General features: G+C 37.9%; 1 protein-coding gene across 4 annotated transcripts; it reads right to left on the reverse strand.

The window, feature by feature from the left end:
- Positions 1-1,297: 1,297 nt before the first annotated feature.
- Positions 1,298-6,175, reverse strand: LOC309695333 (M1-specific T cell receptor beta chain). 4 transcript variants are annotated; one of them, XM_082515897.1, is made up of 5 exons: positions 5,816-6,175; positions 2,167-2,523; positions 2,054-2,080; positions 1,757-1,863; positions 1,298-1,634 (listed from the first exon to the last, which is right to left on the reverse strand). In XM_082515897.1, the coding sequence occupies exons 1-5, from the start codon at positions 5,901-5,903 to the stop codon at positions 1,608-1,610; spliced, it is 606 nt and encodes a 201-aa protein (XP_082372023.1). In that variant the 5' UTR covers positions 5,904-6,175; the 3' UTR covers positions 1,298-1,607. The 4 variants fall into 4 exon arrangements, with proteins under 4 accessions (XP_082372023.1, XP_082372024.1, XP_082372021.1 ...); XM_082515898.1 differs by lacking the exon at positions 5,816-6,175 and adding an exon at positions 4,324-4,543; XM_082515895.1 differs by lacking the exon at positions 5,816-6,175 and adding an exon at positions 3,110-3,443.
- Between the last annotated feature and the right edge of the window lie 15,924 nt (positions 6,176-22,099).

Genomic DNA, 22,099 nt, shown 5'->3' on the forward strand with positions numbered 1-22,099 from the left:
TATAAAAATGACCAAAATAACTATACTTTAGATTGCATAGTTCTCTCTTTTAATTGAATCTTCAAATACAGTTGATTATTAAGTTATTGTATAGTTTTTGGAATGCATTATCTTTGCTCTGTTATTCTAAAATCATAAATATTTACATTTAAATTATGAAAGATATGGAAAATTTCCACCTATAAAGATCAAGGTTTCCCAAAGGAGCTATAATTATCTTGCACATGTTTATAGCTCCATATTTCCGTTGCTGCCTCACAGATGTTATTTTCTGTTTATCTGACAGGAGCAACCGCAAACATGTTTTTAAAGGAAGCAAATGAGGAAAGTAGAACACATTCTTCATCTCACCGGGGCACTGACAAGAAAAACAAGATGTAGTGAACGGTTTAGACAAAAGCTATTGTGTAACTGCCTTCACTCAAACACCCTCAGTGGGGTTTTTTTTTTTTTCATTGCTTAAGCATGCATTAAAAAATAGTTGCCATTTGACAGCAGCACAATTAACTTTACATTTCTTATCTGCTCCAACTAAAAAGATTCAAATAGAAATATCTGTTCCACATCAGACTTAAGAGCTGTTGTAGGTGTTGTAATTTTATTGCTTTGGTTAACACAGAAATGGAAGTTTTTCCATCTGTTTGCTCATTGATGTGCAGAGTGGGGGGGTCGGTGCAAAGCTGCAGGTGCACACTGTGAGCCGGAGGTTGTGGTAAAGTGGAAGGTTGCACCTCCGTCGTTTCTCAGCACAGAGAGCGAGCTGCAGGCTGCTCTGTGACCACATCCTCTCCTCTGCTGTTGCACTTTACTCCTCTGCAGGGTTTCATGCCCTGGTTTGACTTTTTTGCTTTGGCCTTCTTTAGTACACAGATGACTGTTGTTACGTGTACACTCACATTCTTATAGTTTCCTACTGACAGCTTTTTACATAAAGAGAATGCAAAATGTAATAAAACTGACTTATATGTGCAAAGTGAAAACAGAAACAATGAAAAACAGCCTACTTTAAAAAGGTCATTATGTATTTAAAATAGCAACGTTTCTCAGAAAATGTACATCACCTTTCAATTTCTATGTTTATGACCAAAAATGAACCAACTTCTGAAGCTTTTCTGAGTTGAGATGCTTCATTATTATGTAGGAAGAAAAGGAACTGACTTCTCTGAAAACAGTCATGATCAGCAAACAGGAAAGAATGCATTTTATCTCTGGAAAAAATCTTGTTCTGTGTGAGGTGAGATGTGGGTGCAGAGAGGGGGGAAAGGCAAAGTCAAAAGGAAAGAAATGACTGAAAAGATCCTCTCATAAATGTTTATTGATATGAAAATGAAGCATTAAGTGGAAATTGTTCAGCAAGAATACAGCCAGTGTTTCATAAACACAATAAAACAAAACTAAAATTAGCCAAACTTACTTTCATGCATTAGCTTTAATACTATATGAAGATTTAACATTTTTGCATAGACCTGCATGCATCTTTTCCTCTATGCAAATGGCCTGCAGCACACAAAGTTGTGGCAATAAAATCAGCATCTTTTATAATTTTTATTTACAAAAAACATAAATGATCCAAGTCCCAAATCTTTGGTCAGTCCACAGCTCAGCTCTTATTTTTTACGTTTTCCTGGTGAACTCTGTAACACACATAAAGGACAATCTGTGTTAATGCCAAGCAAACAGTTGTATTTGCTTTTATTTTTGTTGTTTTTATTTTTTTAGGACAATGTAATGTAATTGGAGTTCATGTTCAACAAACCTGCAGCCTCCAGACCAAAAATCCAACAAAGGCTCCATAGAGGCAGCTCTTGAAGATAAAAACGGCGTAGGAGAGTTTGGCTTTATTTGTGATCATCAAATATTTCTCTGTAAAAGAATAAATAAAAAAATATCACAGGGGAAATGTTCAGTGTACTTTGTGGAGGCAGTTTTCAGTACAGATTGTGTTTAGACTTTTAGAAAATTCTAATTTAACAGTCTCTTACATACACTGATTTTAAGTTTGTGCTTGTGATGATGATTTGAATTGTAATAAAACCACAAAATATGTATTTACCTCTTCCCATGCCTCCATCTTCTTTATCTAATGGAAGAATAAAATAAATTAGAAAAGAATACATTCATTTCCCATGTCATCAATTATGGATCATTTTGTGCTCCTAAACTTACCTTCAACACCAGATATTTCACCTAAATATTTGGTGGTGTCCGTTCCATTGTAGAAACTGACAATGCAGGAAAAGTTTTTTCCCTCCGTGAACCAATCTTTAGCAGAAACTCTCAACCTGCTTGTGATTCTATAGGATACAGGGGGGGTTTCAATCCGCTCTGCAGCTTCATCTGTTGCCACACCATCGGTGACATTTTTCCCATTCATTTGCCAATACACTTCGACATGGTCAGGGTAGAAACCAGAGGCCACACAGACGAGGGTCTTCTTCCTTTTTTTGTCTTTGCTGTTTCTGCACTCATGTTTTGAAGGTTCCAGTATTTTTACTTGTGGTGTAGTGATTTTACTGTTTTCTTCTGCAAGGACAAAGGACAAAGAAGAATCACATTAACACACATGACTAAAACTGCCTTTAGATCTTGTGCACATGCCAGGCAAACATAAACATTAACGCACAAAAACATGCAGGCCAACTTTTTTTCCACACATATTAACACAAAGGATTAATTCAGATTAGAAAACTCGCATTTTCTTTATTACAAAATTATTGTGGTGATCTTACCCAGAACTGTTAGCTTGGTTCCCTCTCCAAAATAAGGAGGATAAGTGCCAGAGCACAATGCCAAGTCACAGCCACAAAAACTCACAAGACTTAGAACACTTGGATTCACCTCAAGCATTTGTTAGTTCATACACAAAACGATTACTCTGCCATGTGCATTTCAAATCACTTTTTGATAAAACAAAACTGCACTTTTCTGCCAGCTGTTCCATAACACAAATATTCTTCCAGACTTGAGGTCTTTTTTTTCTTCTTCCAAATATCACAGTTTTCGGACACATTCTGAGACGTTTACTCATTAAAATGCAATTTAAGGGTTTACAGCATGGATGACGACATCTTTACATCTCTAAAAACAAGTATTTATGCACTATTCTTACCCAGTACTGTGAGTTTGGTGCCACTGCCAAAGTAAGCAGGGTCGTAGTTGTTCACACTGATAAACTGCTGTAGAAAAAACTGCTCTAGAAAGCTGCTGTCTGTCTTTGTTCTCTTTTTCAGTGCTAAACAACCTTTACACCCAAACATATAGAAAAGACCTGAGGAAAATCATCTGCTTGTAGCATTATTAAGCAAATTTTGACCATGCAAGAGAATTAATTTTGGAAATGCACAAATCTAAAATAACAGACATTGAAACCAACTAATTTACAGAAGGATCCCAATGAATATTTCATCAGAAATTATTACTTTAATGTTAATCCATCTTTGCACTCTTACCTAAAACCGTGAGTTTAGTTCCATCTCCAAAATAAGCTTCTGACTGGAAACTCACAGTATTTCACAGAGCTGATAAGAACTGAGTGTGAGAACAATATTCTGGGCGCAGAGCCAATGTTTCATAGGCACAGTACTTTTACTGGAGAACACTGATAACACTTTTATCACTTTAACTTCTACAAGAAAACTTCATGTTTTAAACTTCTTGTTCACTACCATCACAAAATATATATATGAACCACATACTAAATGTTGTCATTCAACCAACATATAAACACCATGAGAGTAAAGCCCAGCTGAGTTTTGTTGCAAGTTTTCTTACCTAAAACAGTGAGTTTAGTTCCAGACTTTGTACTGTGACAAAAACCCTTTCTAGTGCCTCTCTTTAGCTTTGCCACATGGAAATGATTCCAACTGTCACTTTTTTACATGTAAAGACTTTGACTTTAGCTACCTGCGTGTTTGGTGTAAATTTAAAGAGGTAGATTTTTTAGAGGCAGCTCAACAAAATCAGTCCTCAACTTTATTTAGTGAACTTTAAAATGTTTTCTTACCTAAAACAGTTAATTTTGTTCCTCCACCAAAGTGAGCCTCTGAAGTACCAGAGTCACAGTGCACCTGATCAGTGCTCAAAACAGCTCAACACATGCTGCTTCTGCTTTGTTTCTTAATTCTTTGCTTGCTTTTAATGAACTAAATGTTACTTTTCTTTAAATTAAAAACCCCACATATGCTGCACTCCTCTTTTTGTTCCAAGTTTTTACAAGTTTAATATAATGCAAAATGTTTGTGTTTGTTTTTTCAGGTAACACTTATTCTTTAATTGGTTTTAATTTGAAACATTTATGAGAATACATTTTGATTCGTCACTTACCAAGAACAGTTAGTTTTGTTCCCTGCCCGAAATAAGCTTCATACTGACACAGCATTTAAACCTCAGAGCAAAAAGCCCTGAGCTGAGACTACAGAGAACTCAAACATATTAAGCTTGTTCAAAAAAGACTCCACTCCAGGGATAACTAAAATAACATGTTTGGATTCATGTATCCAAGACCTTACTGCAGACATACATATACTCATGTATAGTTTTTATTTCTTACCTAAAATGGTTAATTTTGTTCCTCCGCCAAAGTAAGCCTCTGCACCAGTACCAGAGTCACAGTGAAGTTAATTAGTGCTCAAAACAGCCCAACATGCTGTTTCTACTTTGCATCTTCATTTCATTTAATCTTCTTCATAAAAACTAATGAAGTTTCCTTTTCCTTTTCTTTAAATTAAAAATCTACATATATTTTTACAGGTTTAAATGCCAAACACCTTACTGTAACACTTTTTTCAGCTTTAACTACTTTTACTTTGACAGGTTTATGAGAATAAATTTTGATTCGTCACTTACCAAGAACAGTTAGTTTTGTTCCCTGCCCGAAATAAGCTTCGTTCTGACACAGCATTTAAACCTCAGAGCAAAAAGCCCTGAGCTGAGACTACAGAGACCTCAAATACAGTTTGTTTAATAATGACTCCATTTGGGAATTTTAACATCTATTTGGATTAATGTCACCAAGACCTTACTGCAGACATACATATACTCATGTTATAGTTTTTGTTTCTTACCTAAAACAGTTAATTTTGTTCCTCCACCAAAGTAAACCACTGAACCAGCACCAGAGTCACAGTGAAGTTAATTAGTGCTCAAAACAGCCCAACATGCTGTTTCTACTTTGCATCTTCATTTTTTGGTCTCTTCATAAAAAATAATGAAGTTTCCTTTTACTTTTCTTTAAATTAAAAACTCTAAATGTGCTTGACTGGTGGTGTTTTTGTTGTTGTTGTTGTTTTCACCAGTTTAAAAGCCAAACACCTTACTGAAACACTTTTGTCAGCTTTAACTAGTTTAACTATATTTATGAAAATACATTTAGATTTTTCACTTACCAAGAACAGTCAGTTTTGTTCCCTGGCCGAAATAAGCTTCATAATTGGCACAGTGTTTAAGCTTCTGAACAAAAAGCACTGAGCTCAGACTATAACGAGTCCAAGTACAGTAAGTTTGTTACCAAGCTGCTTATGTAAGAAAGTTTTTTATATTAGTTATTCCTCTGGCCCAAATCTTATTACAAACTTTATGTATAATTTTTCTTTCTTACCTAAAACAGTTAATTTTGTTCCTCCACCGAAGAAAGCTTCATAACCACCAGAGGCACAGTGAACTTAATCTGTGCTCAAAACATCACGATGCTTCTTTCACTTTGCTTCTTTAAGCATTTAAGCTACTATTAAGAAAGAAAATCTGAAGCAACAGCTGCCCTTTAACATGTTTTAATTTTTTCTGTGTTGAATTCATGTAAGAGAAAAGTTTTACTTACCAAGAACAGTCAGTTTTGTTCCCTGACCGAAATAAGCTTCTCTATTGACACAGCGCTCAGGCTTAATGTCAAAAAGCACTCTAAACATCTGAGCTCCTTAAACTTATTTTTGCAGCTTCACCATTGAACATCTTCATGCATTTATTTGATTATTTCCATGCTTTACTTACCTAATACAGTCAGTTTGGTTCCTTTTCCAAAGTAAGCTTCGGTGTTTGTCACAGTGCAAAATACTCAGCATGAAACTCTTTCTCTACCACACTTCTCTTTGGGAATAATCTTTGCTCATACTTCTGCCAGCACTTTTACTAATCCTCTAAACAAACCAATATTCATCCAACACAGAGGAAAAAGTGAAATATTTACCTAAAACTGTCAGTTTGGTTCCTTGGCCAAAGTAAGCAGGATTGCCAGTGTTCACAGTGCAAAATACTCAGCATGAAACCCTTTTTGTTCCAGAATAACCTTTGACAAACGTCTTTGATAATACTTCTGACAACACTAAGGCTCTAATCAAAATTGCATTTATCAAAACACAGAAATAAAGTGAAATATTTACCTAAAACTGTCAGTTTGGTTCCTTGGCCAAAGTAAGCTTCGTTAGCATTGTCACAGTGCAAAAATACTCAGCATGAAACTCTTTTCACGCCTGAGGGTTGTGTTTACTTATAATCCTGTCAATACTAAGCCTCTGATGAAAGGTACATTTTTGGAACAGATTAGTGAAGTGAAATATTTACCTAATACAGTCAGTTTTGTTCCTTTTCCAAAGTAAGCTTCGCTGCCCTGACACAATGCAAAAACACTCAGCAAGAAACTGTTTTTGCACCAGAATTATCTCTGAGGATTGTCTTTACTAATAATCCTGTCAGTACTAAGCTTCTGAATAAAGGTACATTTATCAGAACACAGAAATAAAGTGGAATATTTACCTAAAACTGTCAGTTTGGTTCCTTTGCCAAAGTAAGCAGGTTGGTTGTTGGTCACAGTGCAAAATACTCAGCATGAAACTCTTTTTCTATTAGACAATAGTCTTTACTAATACTCTTGTCAATGCTAAGGCTCTAAACAAATTTACAGTTCACAAAACACACCAGTAAAGTGAAATATTTACCTAAAACTGTCAGTTTGGTTCCTTTGCCAAAGTAAGCAGGATCAGAAGTGGTCACAGTGCAAAATACTCAGCATGAAACTTTTTAGATCTGACTAATCTTTGAAAATCCTATTTACTAGAAGTTTTCTCTATACTAAGGCTCTAATTAAAGTGACATATAAGAAAACACAGTACTGAAGTAAAATATTTACCTAAAACTGTCAGTTTGGTTCCTTGGCCAAAATAAGCAGGTTCAGTGTAGGTCACAGTGCAAAATACTCAGCATGAAACTGTTTTTGTATCCGAATCCTCTCTAAGGATAGTCTTCATGGATACCTCTGTTTATACTATGGTTATAGTTAAAGTCATATTTATCAAAAACTGTAGTAAAATGAAATATTTACCTAAAACTGTCAGCTTGGTTCCTTGGCCAAAGTAAGCAGGTTGTGTGTTGGTCACAGTGCAAAATACTCAGCATGAAACTCTTTTTACACCAGAATAACCTTTAGTTAGTATTAATGAACATTTATGTTAACACTGAGGCTGTAGCCAAAGTCATATTTATCAAAAAATGGAAGTAAATTTTTACCTAAAACTGTCAGCTTGGTTCCTTGGCCAAAGTAAGCAGGATCATTGTAGTTCACAGTGTTCTCTGTTCAGCTTAATATTTCTGCTGTTTTTAACAACAAATTTTTCCTTCACTCTTATGCTGACATTTACACCCTTTTAATTATAATCGACTGAACCGAAGCTTTGAGATATCCAACTTACCTAAAACAGTGAGTTTTGTTCCTTTTCCAAAGTAAGCTTCAGTTCCAGAGTCACGCTGATGTCGCCCTCTGCAAAAAACTTTCAAATCTTTCCAGAAACATCCAGTTTACATGTATTCTAATAATTCAGATGGTCTTTAAAGGCTTAAAACATCGAGGGTGAGCTTCACATTGTCCAAATTTGTTTAGTGTGGCAAGATGACAGCACAGACATCCTAATGTTGCTCCTATGAACAACAAGTTAGAAAAAAAAAATTCCATTAAAATTTCTACATTTAAACAACTTTTCACTACCAAAGTGTTCCTCCATCCCCGACACCTTCAGATTAGTGATTTTTCCGCTCTAACAACGTTTTAAGTTGCATGTAGCAGTCTTCACAATGCATTTTAATGGGAGGAGGTTTTTGTACGACGGCTCTATGGGATTGTATCACCGTGGCCCCCTGTCCCCACGGTGAAAAAGCATCACACAAAAACCTTGCGTCTTTTTCGTTCTCTCCTCTCTCCTTCCCCCACCCCGCTTCTCCCTATCTCAGCCTCCATCTCTGTCTGCCTGTGAGCGCAGCTGTGCAGGTCGGGCTGACTGACGGATGAACGCGCTCCAACCTGACTGCTGCTATTTCTGTGACAGCTAAGAAAAGAAGCAGGAAGGGAGGGCAGAAAAAACACAAAGAGACTTTTTTATTTGTGTTTGTAGTTGCTCAGAGGAGGTGACATCTCTGGTGGTCACAGGTGCTTTATCCAATCAGTTATCAGTAAGCAAAATTCACTGAGAGATACAACAAGACATTCTTTACATTTCTCAGCCCTCAATTTCCAAATGTTTAACTTTCAAATGAATACAGAGCACAATTGCTCTTTATAATACAAACCAAGGTCAAAACTCTACATTTAGTATTTTCTCAGTGGTTCGGATGACCTGGTGTATTGTTATTGGAAGGTTTTCATTTTCTGTGTGATCCACAGATAGTTCTCAGACTCTTTAAAGCCTAAACCATAAAATAATTACCAGAAAATTCTCTACTTTTCAAATGGAGCATTTGACCACTTGACAAATTTGTTTGAATTTGTTAAAATTTGAATTTCCACATATGACTTTTAATTTGTATTTGCTGCATCTTGTTTTTTGTTGTTGTTTTTTAATGCTTAAAATGTATTGTGGAATTTATTTAGGTTTTTTGGGGAGTAAAATATTCACACTAAAGTCTCAGAAACTCAATTCTCAAAAACTGAACGTATCAAATATAAATCACTAAACTTTAAGGGCTTAAAGAAGCATTATAGCTTTTTAATGTTTCCTTAAAGAATAAGTAAATGGCTTCTTTAAAAAGTATTATTGATTTTTTTTTTTTTTTTTAGCTCATTCTTCTGGTGGATATGGCTGCAATTTTAAGCATATCCCCAGTCTCATTTTTTGAATTTCTTTTTCAGGATCTAAAAATCAACACTAGTTGTAAAGCACTACAGAGAGGACAGTGTTCTCCTTTTGCTGCTGAACATTAAAGATAATGGACCAAATATTTCCTTCTTAGCTAAAAGAAATCAATTATGTGCGTGAGGAAAACTCCATATGAATGCTACTGGTGCTCTGTGTACGCTGGGTGTGTAGGTAGTCTACATTAGTCAACAACAATACCATAACAACAGCTTGTACTTCTGCCCCCAAGTGGCAACAAAAATCTGTCATATACAAGGATCCCTTGGATCTTTTGGATCCTGTTGGTTGTGGGTTGGAAAGTCCTTGGAGCTCTTTATTATTGATCAAGTCATTCCTGTGCAGTTTTTATGGTGTGATGCATTATTCTGATGGGAGAGACCACTGCTGTCCCGGAGTGTCAGGTGGCTGTCTCAAACAACGTGTAGCTACATGCCAACTAAACAAAACAACCAAAACAAATCCCAAGAGACAAAGTTTCTCTCCACTGTAAAAAGAGAAGGCCAGGTCTTTTTCACCTCGCCTATCAGTCATTATAATGTTTATAAAGAAGTAAATATATTTCTATAACTCATTAATGTGTGTGAATCCTTTTTCTTTTCTAATTTCTATTTCTTCGTTGCTTTGCCATTATGAATTCCTACATAATAAAATCATCTGTGCTACAGGACTAATATGATACACAAGACTTACTCTTCATGATATTCTACCATTCAGCTTGATAGTACCTGTGTCATTTAAATGTAATCCTCTAAGTGTAATGCATGATTAACCCTGTAGAGGTCAGTGTAAAGTTGATATAGTTTTATCATGCCAGGCTGTACACAGAGCCAAAATATTTAATAAGGTGCTGGTTTGAGCACAGAGTGACTCAGATGATGCTGAAAAGGGTAATATTGTATAAGCCTCACACTGCTAATGCACCTGTTCTCTTATCTGAAAAGATCAGCTTTATGAGGTTTGCAGAAACAAAGTGTGGAGAGGTAGTTTTTGTACCCTTTGAGAAGTATCTGAATTCATGAATGTTTTTCTTTTCAAGATATATTTCAAAGTTTGAAGTGTTTTAACAGTTGAAGACAAAGTTGTATATCTTTTTCGCCTCTAAAACAAAATTCTGGGTCAGAGTTTGACACTTTAATCCACTCTCAGATCTTCCTTCTTTTCTCTTCGGGTTGTTGTTTAGCTGCAGAGGCTTTCTGAGCCATTGTGCTCTTCTAGAGACACAGTAATAAACAGCTGAGTCTCCAGCCGCAACTGAGTGTATCTGCAGAGAGGACCTCAGGAGGGAAGGCCGGGACATACTGTACTTGGATTTGTCGAAAGGAGCTTCAGTGTCCCACACTTTTTCACCAAGAGAATAGGTTATTAGCTCTATTTTCCCACTCTTGCTTTGTCTGTACCAAAACATGTAGGAATTATCCTCATCTTGACTACAGGACAAAGTTGCAGACTGATCTCCAATGTGACTGTTTAGAAATGGATCCTGTTTGATTTTTACACTGAAGGAGAAATCTGGAAAACAAGATGAAAGGCAACAAGTGAGCATGCAAAATCTTCAGCACAGAAAAATATTTATCTCTAAATTTAAAGTACTTACTGGAGAAGATTAGTACTGCAACCAAAAAAGCGTACATCATGATCATTATTATACACTTAGGGGAAAAAAGTAAGAACCATTACAGTTAGAACCATTTAGTCTGCTGTTGGGTTGAAGAGCTGCATGTGTCATTCACTGTGTTCTGCAATCAAAGCTTCTAAAATGAGTTCAGATCATCCTCCTCTTATTTTACCACAAAGCCTTCACTCACTTTCACATTTCATAGGTTCTTACAGCTTTCTCTGCAGTTCAGCAGTCTCCTAGTGGACACTGAATAGCAACTGCAGAGCAGGGTTCTTGTTATGGTAGGGCTTATGGTTAATAATGCTTCAGCACAATTAGAATTGATTTTCTTTTTTATTACATAAAAAAGCATGATCGATTCTGAAATTTAATCAGTGCTTCTCAAATTTTTGATGTACATTTCAAATTTTACTTTTCCAACTTTAAAGAAGAAACTGCAGTCTTTGGAGATTTGTGTAATAATTTATGCAGCATGTGCAAAAGAAAGGGAGCATGCATGGCAGAACATAGCCGACAGAGTCAATGCGTGAGTGTTAATTTAAACATTGATCTAGGGATTTCCACCCATTTAACACGTTATTCTATTCTATTTTATTTTATTTTATACATTTTATTTTGTGACGTGATGTGAGCGCAGGTGCAACCCAACAGGCCCCAAACGTTCCTGGCAGCAAGTAAAAATGAAATATAAAAATATAGTCCAAACAGGTAAGGTGTAATTGTATTATGAGCCATAGTGCTTGGTCTGTTTGTCCGATGTAAATCAATTGCAGTTAGAGGCTACATTAATTTTCTTTCTGTGAGCACTTATTGCAATTATCTGAGCACATTACAAGTACATATTTGCTTACTCTGTATGCTCAAATGTGACCCGTTATAGCCACTAGAAAAAAAAGCGGAGGCCCGAAAAACAGGTGGGGGTCCTCCACCACCACCACTCACAGAGGCTGAGCAGTTGGCTTCCACATTTGTGATAATGTTGGCAGCATCACATATGATCTTCACAGTGCAGAGAACACAAATTAGCATCCATTACTATAATGAAATAATTTGTTAGTTTGAAATGCTACAGGGAACTATGCACCTGTACATTAATGCTGTGGAAAGACTTCCTGTTCACATAGTCTCCTTCATTTACTGAAGGAGCAATGATTGGAATGTGAGTGCCATCTATACAGCCAATCACGCCTGGGAACCGTGAAAATAAATGTAAAATTTAAGTAGTAGTTCAAGTATCACCACATCATGAATTGAGTTTTGGTCATCCTGATACCTGCAATTTTGTGGAATCCCTCTTTGAAAAATCTTGTGGGTCTATGACCGGGGAACACCACAAACGGGTACAGGAGACGTTTCAGTGCAACTGTAACATTCCTGACTGCCCGACAGACGGTAGCCTTGGAAACGTGCTCAGCGTCACCAATATTATACAGAAAGCTCCCGTTTGCAAAAAAACGAAGTGCAATACAAATAATATGTACAGAACTGAGAGAATGTCCGCGATGTGTCACATGAGCAATATTAGGCCTGAGGATGTTATTCAAATAAATTATAGATTGTGCTGAAAAACGGTAACGTTCACACAGGAAATCATCAGGAAATGATAAAATGTCCGAACGCGCTCTGATCACTCTCTCCCGGCGGAGAGCTCTGCGGAGAATTTGGGCTTCAACATCTACTGGCTCTTCAAGGAAGGGCACGCCATGTCTGACACTTCCTACTGTCAGGTTTCCGACAAAGCGGCGGGGACAGTCAGGGTTAGTTGCAGTAATCCTGCTGGGGAGCAGGTTAGCTTCACGGAGTGTGTCGTTATAGTAACTCAGTCAGAATTAATCTAAACTCGCTTTGTGAAACCGAAAACCCAGAGTTTTCGTTAACTCAGGGTATACTTACTCAGAGTTTGCACTAAACCGGCTTCTTGAAATAGGGCCCAGGTTTACTTCGAGCTAAACTTCGAAAGCAACATTTAGTGACTATAGCGATTCTATTTTAAAACTCACGTTAGTATCACACTTTCCTGCTATTCAGCGAAAATCATAGTAACAGAAGTATAGAATAAGAATAAGGAGCTGTTAAAAAAAACCCAGCCAGAAGAAAACAGAGCAACGTAAGACAACACATGTATACAAACGCATCAAATTATTTGTTTGTCTGTTTTGTTGACACCAACATTTTGACCCAGCGCTTGCCTCTCTGATGGACACACCCAGCGGTCACCTGTACTCGGCTGCAGGAGGCGTGGCTGCATGAATGTCCTGTAGCTGCAGGGTTAGACCTAATCAGACTCAGAGCCCACGTTTTTTTCATTTCTTTTAAATTAAGTTCTGCATTGGTTTATGCCTCTCAGTTGCCTAATTTCTAACCCCTTACCTAGTAGAAATATATCCAGTATCATAAACAGGCCTAATATTCTGTACTGTATTTCTAAAGCGTATAGTTTAGTAATTTCTCCTTAGAGGGGTTGCGTGGAGGATCCTTCCCAGTCCCCTTTCCTGCAGCTTTTCTCACACACCAACATCCACCTGCGGACTGGGAGTTTTCTGAAAGGCTACTTATTTCCGGAAAGCTGATGCTGTTTTATTTTCTTACCAAGGTAAGCCCCCATTTACTTTGGTAACATGTAGTAGTCGTTGTTCATCAAGTGTTTAATGCTAAGGTAACATTTAGCCCTGCTAATTTCAGCTTGCTAATGCTTTTGGTTTTTGTGTACAGCAAAGTAGTTAAATGTCATTCTAAAGAAAGTCGGGAAAAGCCGAAGAATCTGAAGTTCTTCAGTGGCACAAAAACTTTGAATCAAGCTTCAACCAACGACCTCATTACTTAGAGCCATGCAGCACTCACTAATCAACAACCTATGTCAGCTGAATTTTTAACATACTGCAGGTACAAATTGATTTTGGATGGGCTTCATTTTTGTTGCTTATTAAGACCTTTATTGCCCTACTTTAGAGTGGGCATCTTACAAAGATCGCACCTGAGTGATGCACGAAAATGTTCTGTTCTGTGAACTGAGCAGTTTGTGACTGTAGCTTAGGAGGAGTTGGTCTAACAATAACCAGAAGAACCTAAATAAAACAAACACAGAATTACTTCAACGAAGAACATGCATGTTTTGGAACAGCCAAGTCATATAGTGCTGAATGTGCCTTGAAATGCTCTGGGATGACCTGAAGAGGGCTGTTGAATCAAGAAAACCCCAAATTGTTGATTAGTGAAGTAAATTTGTTTGCAGTCATAGTCAAAACCTATTCCTCACTACCATGTAAATCTAATAAGCAGTTAGAAGAATGCACTGGACCGTTTTGCTGTTATAAGAGGCTGCACTAAATTCAGTGGTTCCTTTTTTTCTTTTTTCCCCCTTCTGGCCTGCATGTTTGAATGAGGAAGAAAGTACAGTATCAGTCATCAATGCAGAAAGTATTGCAGTTATCCAGGACTGCAAATCTATAATGTGGCACAGATTGTTGTTCCCTTAATATTTAAATATTTTTGTATAATACATGCATACTCCTACCAAATTCTACATTTTCTTAAGCTTAATGTATGTGTTGTAGGATTTTAGTTTTAGGAGCTTTCTCTGTTAACACTAAGACATTACTATAAAAGCACTATCATTGTAACTGTAAATAAAACCCTCCTGATTCTGGTTCTGTTTCACTCTTTCCATCATCTCTGGGTTTAAACAGCAAAAGATACATAAGCTATGCTGCAGTATGTGTGATAAAATTATTAGTCAAAGTTAACTTTTTCTCTTTATTTCATTACATACAGTAACAAACATTAGAACTAAGATATGGAAAAATGCTGTCCCCTTGGTTTGTTCTGCTACTCTAAGAATATGACTTCATGTGCACATCTATAACACCCCACTTGCAGAAAATGCTGAGGGTTTTTAGTGAGGGAGCAGCATTAAACCACATCACTGTGTGCTGGCAGCGCAGAAATAAACAGCCGAGTGCGACACGTCAGTGTTTTTTATCGTCAGAGTTCCTTCTACTGTGCTGTTCCTCGTGAGGGTAAATTGTTCTTTAAATTGACCCTCATAACTTTGGGACTGTTGATAATATCCAAAGCCAATGAGGGTCATGGATGTATTCTCCTTTAATTGCTGATACCAGAGCATTAATATACGGGTGCTGTCATCATGCTTGCAGTTTATATGGACCTCAAGATTCTTATTCACTATCTGTGAAGGAGACTGCTGAAATATAATTGCACTCGCCCGACCTGCAAAGAGAACAAAAACCAGTTTACAATGAGTCAGTACAGTATTTGCATTTAATTGATTGTTTGGGAGTTCAAATTGAAATTTAAGATCTTACATGAAAACCAGATGATGACAAGAAGACTAGGTGAAGACATTTTCAAACACTGATGGGAGAAGGTGATTGCTCATTTTAAAAGAGGCTCAGGGTAAAGGGGGAGGAGAATGTTTGTTGTGCTTAGTTCATCACTCCTGTTATACGGGCCTCATGTCATGTGCTGTGTTTCCATCTATTGGTGTAACAGAAATCCAGGCATCTTCTAAAATAGCATGCATCAAGTTCCTTAACCATTATTAAGAGAGAGGCATAACTTACATTTTTGAGGAGTTGTTAGTGATGAATGCCACACTGTGCTCTTCTGCACAGTGTGGTGGTATCTGCCCAATGAACAAGTTGCCTGAGAATGGATGTTCAGTATGAAAGTTGTGTGTGTATTGCTATGATTTCCAGATTGGAAAAAAATATTTCCAACCATCCAGCAGTGCACAGGAGAGGTAAGAAGAGAGTGTAGTCAGCGTGGAGTGGGTGGAGACCAGTATCAGGGGCGATTTGTGACAGAATGAGAGCAGAAACATTTAATGGGTGGGATGGACTGCCCTCTCTAAGTTATGTTACATAAGTTATGATTCAGTGCACTTTATATGTAGTCTAAATTAAAGTGCTTTCTGTTCATTTTTATTAAAACCATGTTTAATAGAAGCAATCTATGGAGGAATCCAGTCCTCTTGTTTATCATTGCAACTCTAAGGAAAACCAGCAAAAAGCTATGTGTGCATGTACAACAGCTCATTTGCAGAAAATGCTGAGGGTTTTTAGTGAGGGAGCAGCATTAAACCACATCACTGTGTGCTGGCAGCGCAGAAATAAACAGCCGAGTGCGACACGTCTGTTTTTTTTATTGTCAGAGTTCCTTCTACTGTGCTGTTCCTCGTGAGGGTAAATTGTTCTTTAAATTGACCCTCATAATTTTGGGACTGTTGATAATATCCAAAGCCAATGAGGGTCATGGATGTATTCTCCTTTCTTTGCTGATACCAGAACATTATTACAAGGGAGCTATCATCATGCTTGCAGTTTATCTGGATCTCTCGATTCTTATCCACTATCTGTGGAAGAGACTGCTGAAATATAACTGCGCTCGCCTGACCTGCAACAAGAACAATAAACAGTTTACAATGAGTCAGTAATGTATTTGCATTTAAGTGATTATTTTGGGAGTTCAAATTGAAATTTAAGATCTTACACGAAAACCAAATGATGACAAGAAGACTAGGTGAAGACATTTTCAAACACTGATGGGAGAAGGTGATTGCTCATTTTAAAAAGAGGCTCAGGGTAAAGGGGGAGGAGAATGTTTGTTGTGCTTAGTTCATCACTCCTGTTATACGGGCCTCATGTCATGTGCTGTGCTTCCATCTATTGGTGTAACAGAAATCCAGGCATCTTCTAAAATAGCATGCAATGAGTTCCCTTATCCATTTTAAGAGAGAGGCATAAGTTACATTTTTGAGGGGTTGTTGGTGATGAATGCCACACACCGCTCTTCTGTGGTGGTATCTGCCCAAAGAACAAGTTGCCTGAGTATGGAAGTTCATTATGAAAGTTGTTTGTGTCTGTATTGCTATGATTTCCAGATTGGAAAAGTTATTTCCAACCATCCAGCAGTGCACAGGAGAGGTAAGAAAGAGAGTGTAGTCAGCGTGGAGTGGCTGGAGATAAGTGTCAGGGGTGATTTGTGACAGAGTGAGAGCAGAAATATTTGATGGATGGGATAGACTGCCCTCTCTAAGTTTTGCTGCCTAAGTTATGCTGCAGTGCACTTTGTATTAGTCTAAATTGAAGTGCTTTCTGTTCATTTTTATAAAAAAGCTTGGAAGCAAGCTATGGAAGAATCAAGTCCTCTTGTTTCTCGCTGCAACTCTAAGGAAAACCAGCAAAAAGCTATGTGTACATGTACAACACCTCACTTGCAGAAAATGCTGAGGGTTTTTAGTGAGGGAGCAGCATTAAACCACATCACTGTGTGAAGGCGGCACAGAAATAAACAGCCGAGTGCGACACGTCTGTGTTTTTTATTGTCAGAGTTCCTTCTACTGTGCTGTTCCTTGCGACGGTAAATTGTTTTTCAAATTCACCCTCATAACTTTGGGACTGTTGATAATATCCAGACCCAATGAGGGTCATGGATGTATTTTCCTTTAATTGCTGATACCAGAGCATTATTGGAAGGGAGCTATCGTTATGCTTGCAGTTTATCTGGATCTCTTGATTCTTATCCACTATCTGTGGAGGAGACTGCTGAAATATAACTGCGCTCGCCTGACCTGCAAAGAGAACAAAAAACAGTTTACGATGAGTCAGTAATGTATTCAAATTTGTACATTTTGTATTTAATTTAGTTGAAATTTAAGATCTTACATGAAAACCAGATGAGGAGGAGAACAGTTGAAGACATAGTTAAGCACTGATGGGAGAATGGTTGGTTGCTCATAAAAAGGCTCAGTGTAAAGAGGGAGGAGGGTTCGTTTAGTGAGTATCTGCTGCTTATCTCACCACTAAACTCCCATTGTAAAGGGCTTATGCCATGTGCTGTGCTTCCATCTATTGGCAGGATTTATTTAAAACACCTTGCATCATCACAAGCGGCTTAGTCTGAGGAAAATATCCATGTGTAAGAACATTATTTTGGGGAAAAAATGCAGATAGTGTTTTAATATTTTAGAAAACATTTTCTTACCTTTTTATTTACTTAACAAACTTGATGGTAAAAATTGCTGTTATTATCTTCTCCACAGTGTGGTTTCCCCCCACCCCCTCAAGTCGATTACTTATGCTTGAGTCAGATGTTTTTGTCATGCTTCTGAGGTCTGCCACAGTACCGTGTAGCCTTGCAGCGCAGAGATAAACAGCCTCATCTTTTTCCTGAATACTGGTTATTGTCAGAGACCACTGCTTGTCATTTTTCTCTGCCTGAAAACCAGATTTGAATCCCTCTTCGAACTGTGAAATTCCAGCTACAGTAGCCACAATTAGCTGGAAACTTTTTCCTCTAGGCTGTTTATACCAGTACAGATATTGATAGTCTGTGTCATTCTGGTAGCAGTGCATCTTTGCCAAGCCATTGGAAGGGTTAGAGATGTAATGGGGCCACTGAGTGATCAGAACGGATTCAGAAACACCTGAAACACAGTAAGCAGAAATATATCTCTTATCATCTATATGGTAATAATATTTACATTCATTGAATGGACTTAATACAGGTAAAAAGAAAAGGCAAGGAAAGTGTGAACATTTAGAGTATGTTTTTGTCTTTGTGTTGATAAACTTTACCTGCTGCTGAGATAATCAAGAAAGTCAGGGTGGTGATGCAAGGAGTCATTTTGTCTTTAGAACAGGAATTTGAATGGGTGGAAATTCAGCAGAGCCAACACTGTAGTTAGATATCTGTGGAGGAAATGACATCAGAATCTGAGCAAAGACAGAAAGATTGTGTGAAGGCAGACTTTAGAACTGTCACGCCTCCTTTATCAATCATGCAGGTGTGGCTTTGATGCTGTGAGCCACCAGCTTTTTGTAAAGCAGGCAGAGGAGTTGAAACACTGTGTCGACTCGCAGCACAGAAGTATTGTGCTGTGTCTGCTGGATTAACATTGGAGATTTCAAGCTGAGCTTTGGCCGTTGCATGGCCTGTTATGTTAAATTTGCTTTTAAAGGTCTTTTCAAGAGTTGGGGCACCATATTCAAGCCGTCCAATCAGGTCCATTGTTCGCTGGCCTCCTGCTGCTGACTTATGCTGGTACCAGTACATGTAGGTATAGCCACTCTCTCCATGGTAGCATTCGATCTGGGCTTGTTGTTGTTCTGGTTTTATCAGAAGATTTAAAGGTGTTTGCTGAATCACAAGTGATGACAGCGCACAGTCTAGAGGACAAAAAACAAACTGAAGGATCACAGGAAGGATTAATATTGTCATGAGAAAGTACACATATCTTTTTTTTTTTTCTACCTACCTGTGAGCAAAGACAAAACCAAAATTCCAAACATTTCAAAACTTTACTGGTGAAAATCCTTAAATAGCAATGATCTATGTAACTGACTTGGAGATAGATATACAGAGGTGTCAATGAAGACACTCTGACATTACATGTTTCTTTATTGTACACGTGTGTTAAGAAGAGGGAGGAGCTATCTTAGCATTTTCATGTGTTGTCACTGCTCTCTGCTGTTCAGTCGTTTTATTTAGACAAAGTCTTGTGTGACACACGGACAGCAGCGAGAGGAAAAGGGAAGGTTTACAACATGGTTTGGAGTGAGTAGCACTAACGCAAAGACAGGAGGCTGAGCTGGAGGTGACAGAGTTGAAAATGTTAAGGTTTTCATTGGGAGTGACCAGAATGGACAAAATCAGATACGAGTACATCAGAGGGATAGCTCAGGTTGAGTGATTGGGGGATTTTTAATGTTGATGTTTAATATTGGAGCTATCACGCAGCAAGAAGATCACAGAGAATATTTATGGATGTAGTGAAGGAGGCAGAGAGTTGTGTGACAGAAGAGAATGCTAGAGAAGACTACATTTTATCAAGGCTAACTGAAAAGGTTGCCTGAATAGTCAGAGGGGGTTCCACTGAAGAGCTAGAAGCTCTTTCTGTTTGATAGGAATAGGACATTACTCTAGAATTATAATTGTGATTGCAAATAAAATCATCCTCATTCTGTTTCGTTTTTATTGGCTGTCTGACTCTTAGCCTGATCTCTGGTTTTAAAAAGCAACAAATGTAAAAGTAGGCTTATTCTTCAAATTGACCCTCATGTTTTGGGGACTGTTCACATCCATAGCAGTTCTAAACACATTCTCCTTTCTTTGCTGATACCAGAGCATCATTACAAGGGATGCATCATTATGCTTGCAGTTTATTTGGAGATGAAACTTTTTTTCATTCACTATCTTGGGGAGATTTGTGAAACATAACAGTGCTCACCTGAGCTGCAGAAAGAACCTAGAGTCTCTTTTCCTTTAAAAGAGGAAATTAAATGGGTAGAAATATAAACGGAGCCAACAATGCAGGAAATGACATCCTAATCTGAGCAGTGATAAAAGGACCAAAGTGAGAGAAACTGTGTGAAGGCAGACTTTAGAACTGTCACGCCTCCTTTATCAATCATGCAGGTGTGGCTTTGATGCTGTAAGCCACCAGCTTTTTGTAAAGCAGGCAGAGGAGTTGAAACACTGTGTCGACTCGCAGCACAGAAGTATTGTGCTGTGTCTGCTGGATTAACATTGGAGATTTCAAGCTGAGCTTTGGCCGTTGCATGGCCTGTTATGTTAAATTTGCTCTCAAAGGTCTTTTCAAGAGTTGGGGCACCATATTGAAGCCGTCCAATCAGGTCCATTGTTCGCTGGCCTCCTGCTGCTGACTTGTGCTGGTACCAGTACATGTAGGGATAGTCACTCTCTCCATGGTAGCATTCGATCTGGGCTTGTCGTTGTTCTGGTTTTATCAGAAGATTTAAAGGTGTTTGCTGAATCACAAGTGATGACAGCGCACAGTCTAGAGGACAAAAAACCAAACCAAACTGAAGGTTCACAGGAAGGATAAATATTGTTATGAGAAAGTGCACATATCTTTTTTTTTTTTCTACCTACCTGTGAGCAAAGACAAAACCAAAATTCCAAACATTTTAAAACTTTACTGGAGAAAATCCTTAAATAGCAATGATCTATGTAACTGACTTGGAGATAGATATACAGAGGTGTCAATGAAGACACTCTGACATTACATGTTTCTTTATTGTACACGTGTGTTAAGAAGAGGGAGGAGCTATCTTAGCATTTTCATGTGTTCTCACTGCTCTCTGCTGTTCAGTCATTTTATTTAGACATAAAGTGTTTTGTGACACACGGACAGCAGCCAGAGTATTCCTATCTGTCCTATTCCTATCTGTTTGATAGGAATGGGACATTACTCTAAAATTATAATTGGATTGCAAATAAAATCATCCTCATTCTATTTCATTCTTATTGGCTGTCTGACTCTTAGCCTGATCTCTGGTTTTAAAAAGCAACAAATGTAAAAGTTAGGCTTATTCTTCAAACTGACCCTCATGATTTGGGGACTGTTCACATCCATAGCAGTTATAAACACATTCTCCTGTCTTTGCTGATACCAGAGCATCATTACAAGGGAGGCACCATTATGCTTGCAGTTGTACTATCTTGGGGAGATTTGTGAAACACCACAGTGCTCACCTGATCTGCAGAAAGAAACAGGAGTCTCTTTTCCTTTAGAATAGGAAATTAAATGGGTAGAAATAGACAGAGCCAGCAATACAGGAAATGACAACAGAATGTGATCAGCGATAAAGGGACCAAAGTGAGAGAAACTGTGTGAAAGTAGACTCTGGAACTGTCACTTCTCCATGCAGGTGTGGTTTTGATGCTGTGTGCCACCAGCTTTTTGTAAAGCAGGCAGAGGAGTTGAAACACCGTGCTGACTCGCAGCACAGAAGTATTGTGCTGTGTCTGCTGGATTAACATTGGAGATTTCAAGCTGAGCTTTGCCCTTTGAATGGCCTGTTATGTTAAATTTGCTCTTAAAGGTCTTTTCAAGAGTTGGGTTTTCATAATGAAGCCGTCCAATCAGGTCCATTGTCTGCTGACCTCCTGCTGCTGACTTGTGCTGGTACCAGAACATGTAGGGATAGCTGTTGTCTCCATGGTAGCAATCGAGCTTGGCTTCTTGCTGTTGTGGTTTTATCAGAAGATTTAAAGGTGATTGCTGAATCACAAGTGCTGACAGCACAGTGTCTAGGACAAAAAGAAAAACTGGTTTGATATTGTCATGAGAAAGTACACACATCTGTTTATTTTCTACCTACCTGCAAACAAAGACAAAGACAATACAACAAACATTTTAAAATCCTTATAGCGATGCTTAATCTTCACTGTCGCTGTAGCGTTTCATATAACTATGATTTAGATATAGATATACAAAGCTATCAATGAAAGCACCCTGACACTACATCTTCTTTTATTGTACATTTGTGATGAGGAGGGAGGAGCTTTCTTTTTACTATGTTCATGTGTCACCACTGCTCTC

This window comes from Aulonocara stuartgranti (genome assembly GCF_965226115.1).
Source record: "Aulonocara stuartgranti genome assembly, chromosome: 19".
In the NCBI taxonomy this organism is placed as follows: domain Eukaryota; kingdom Metazoa; phylum Chordata; class Actinopteri; order Cichliformes; family Cichlidae; genus Aulonocara; species Aulonocara stuartgranti.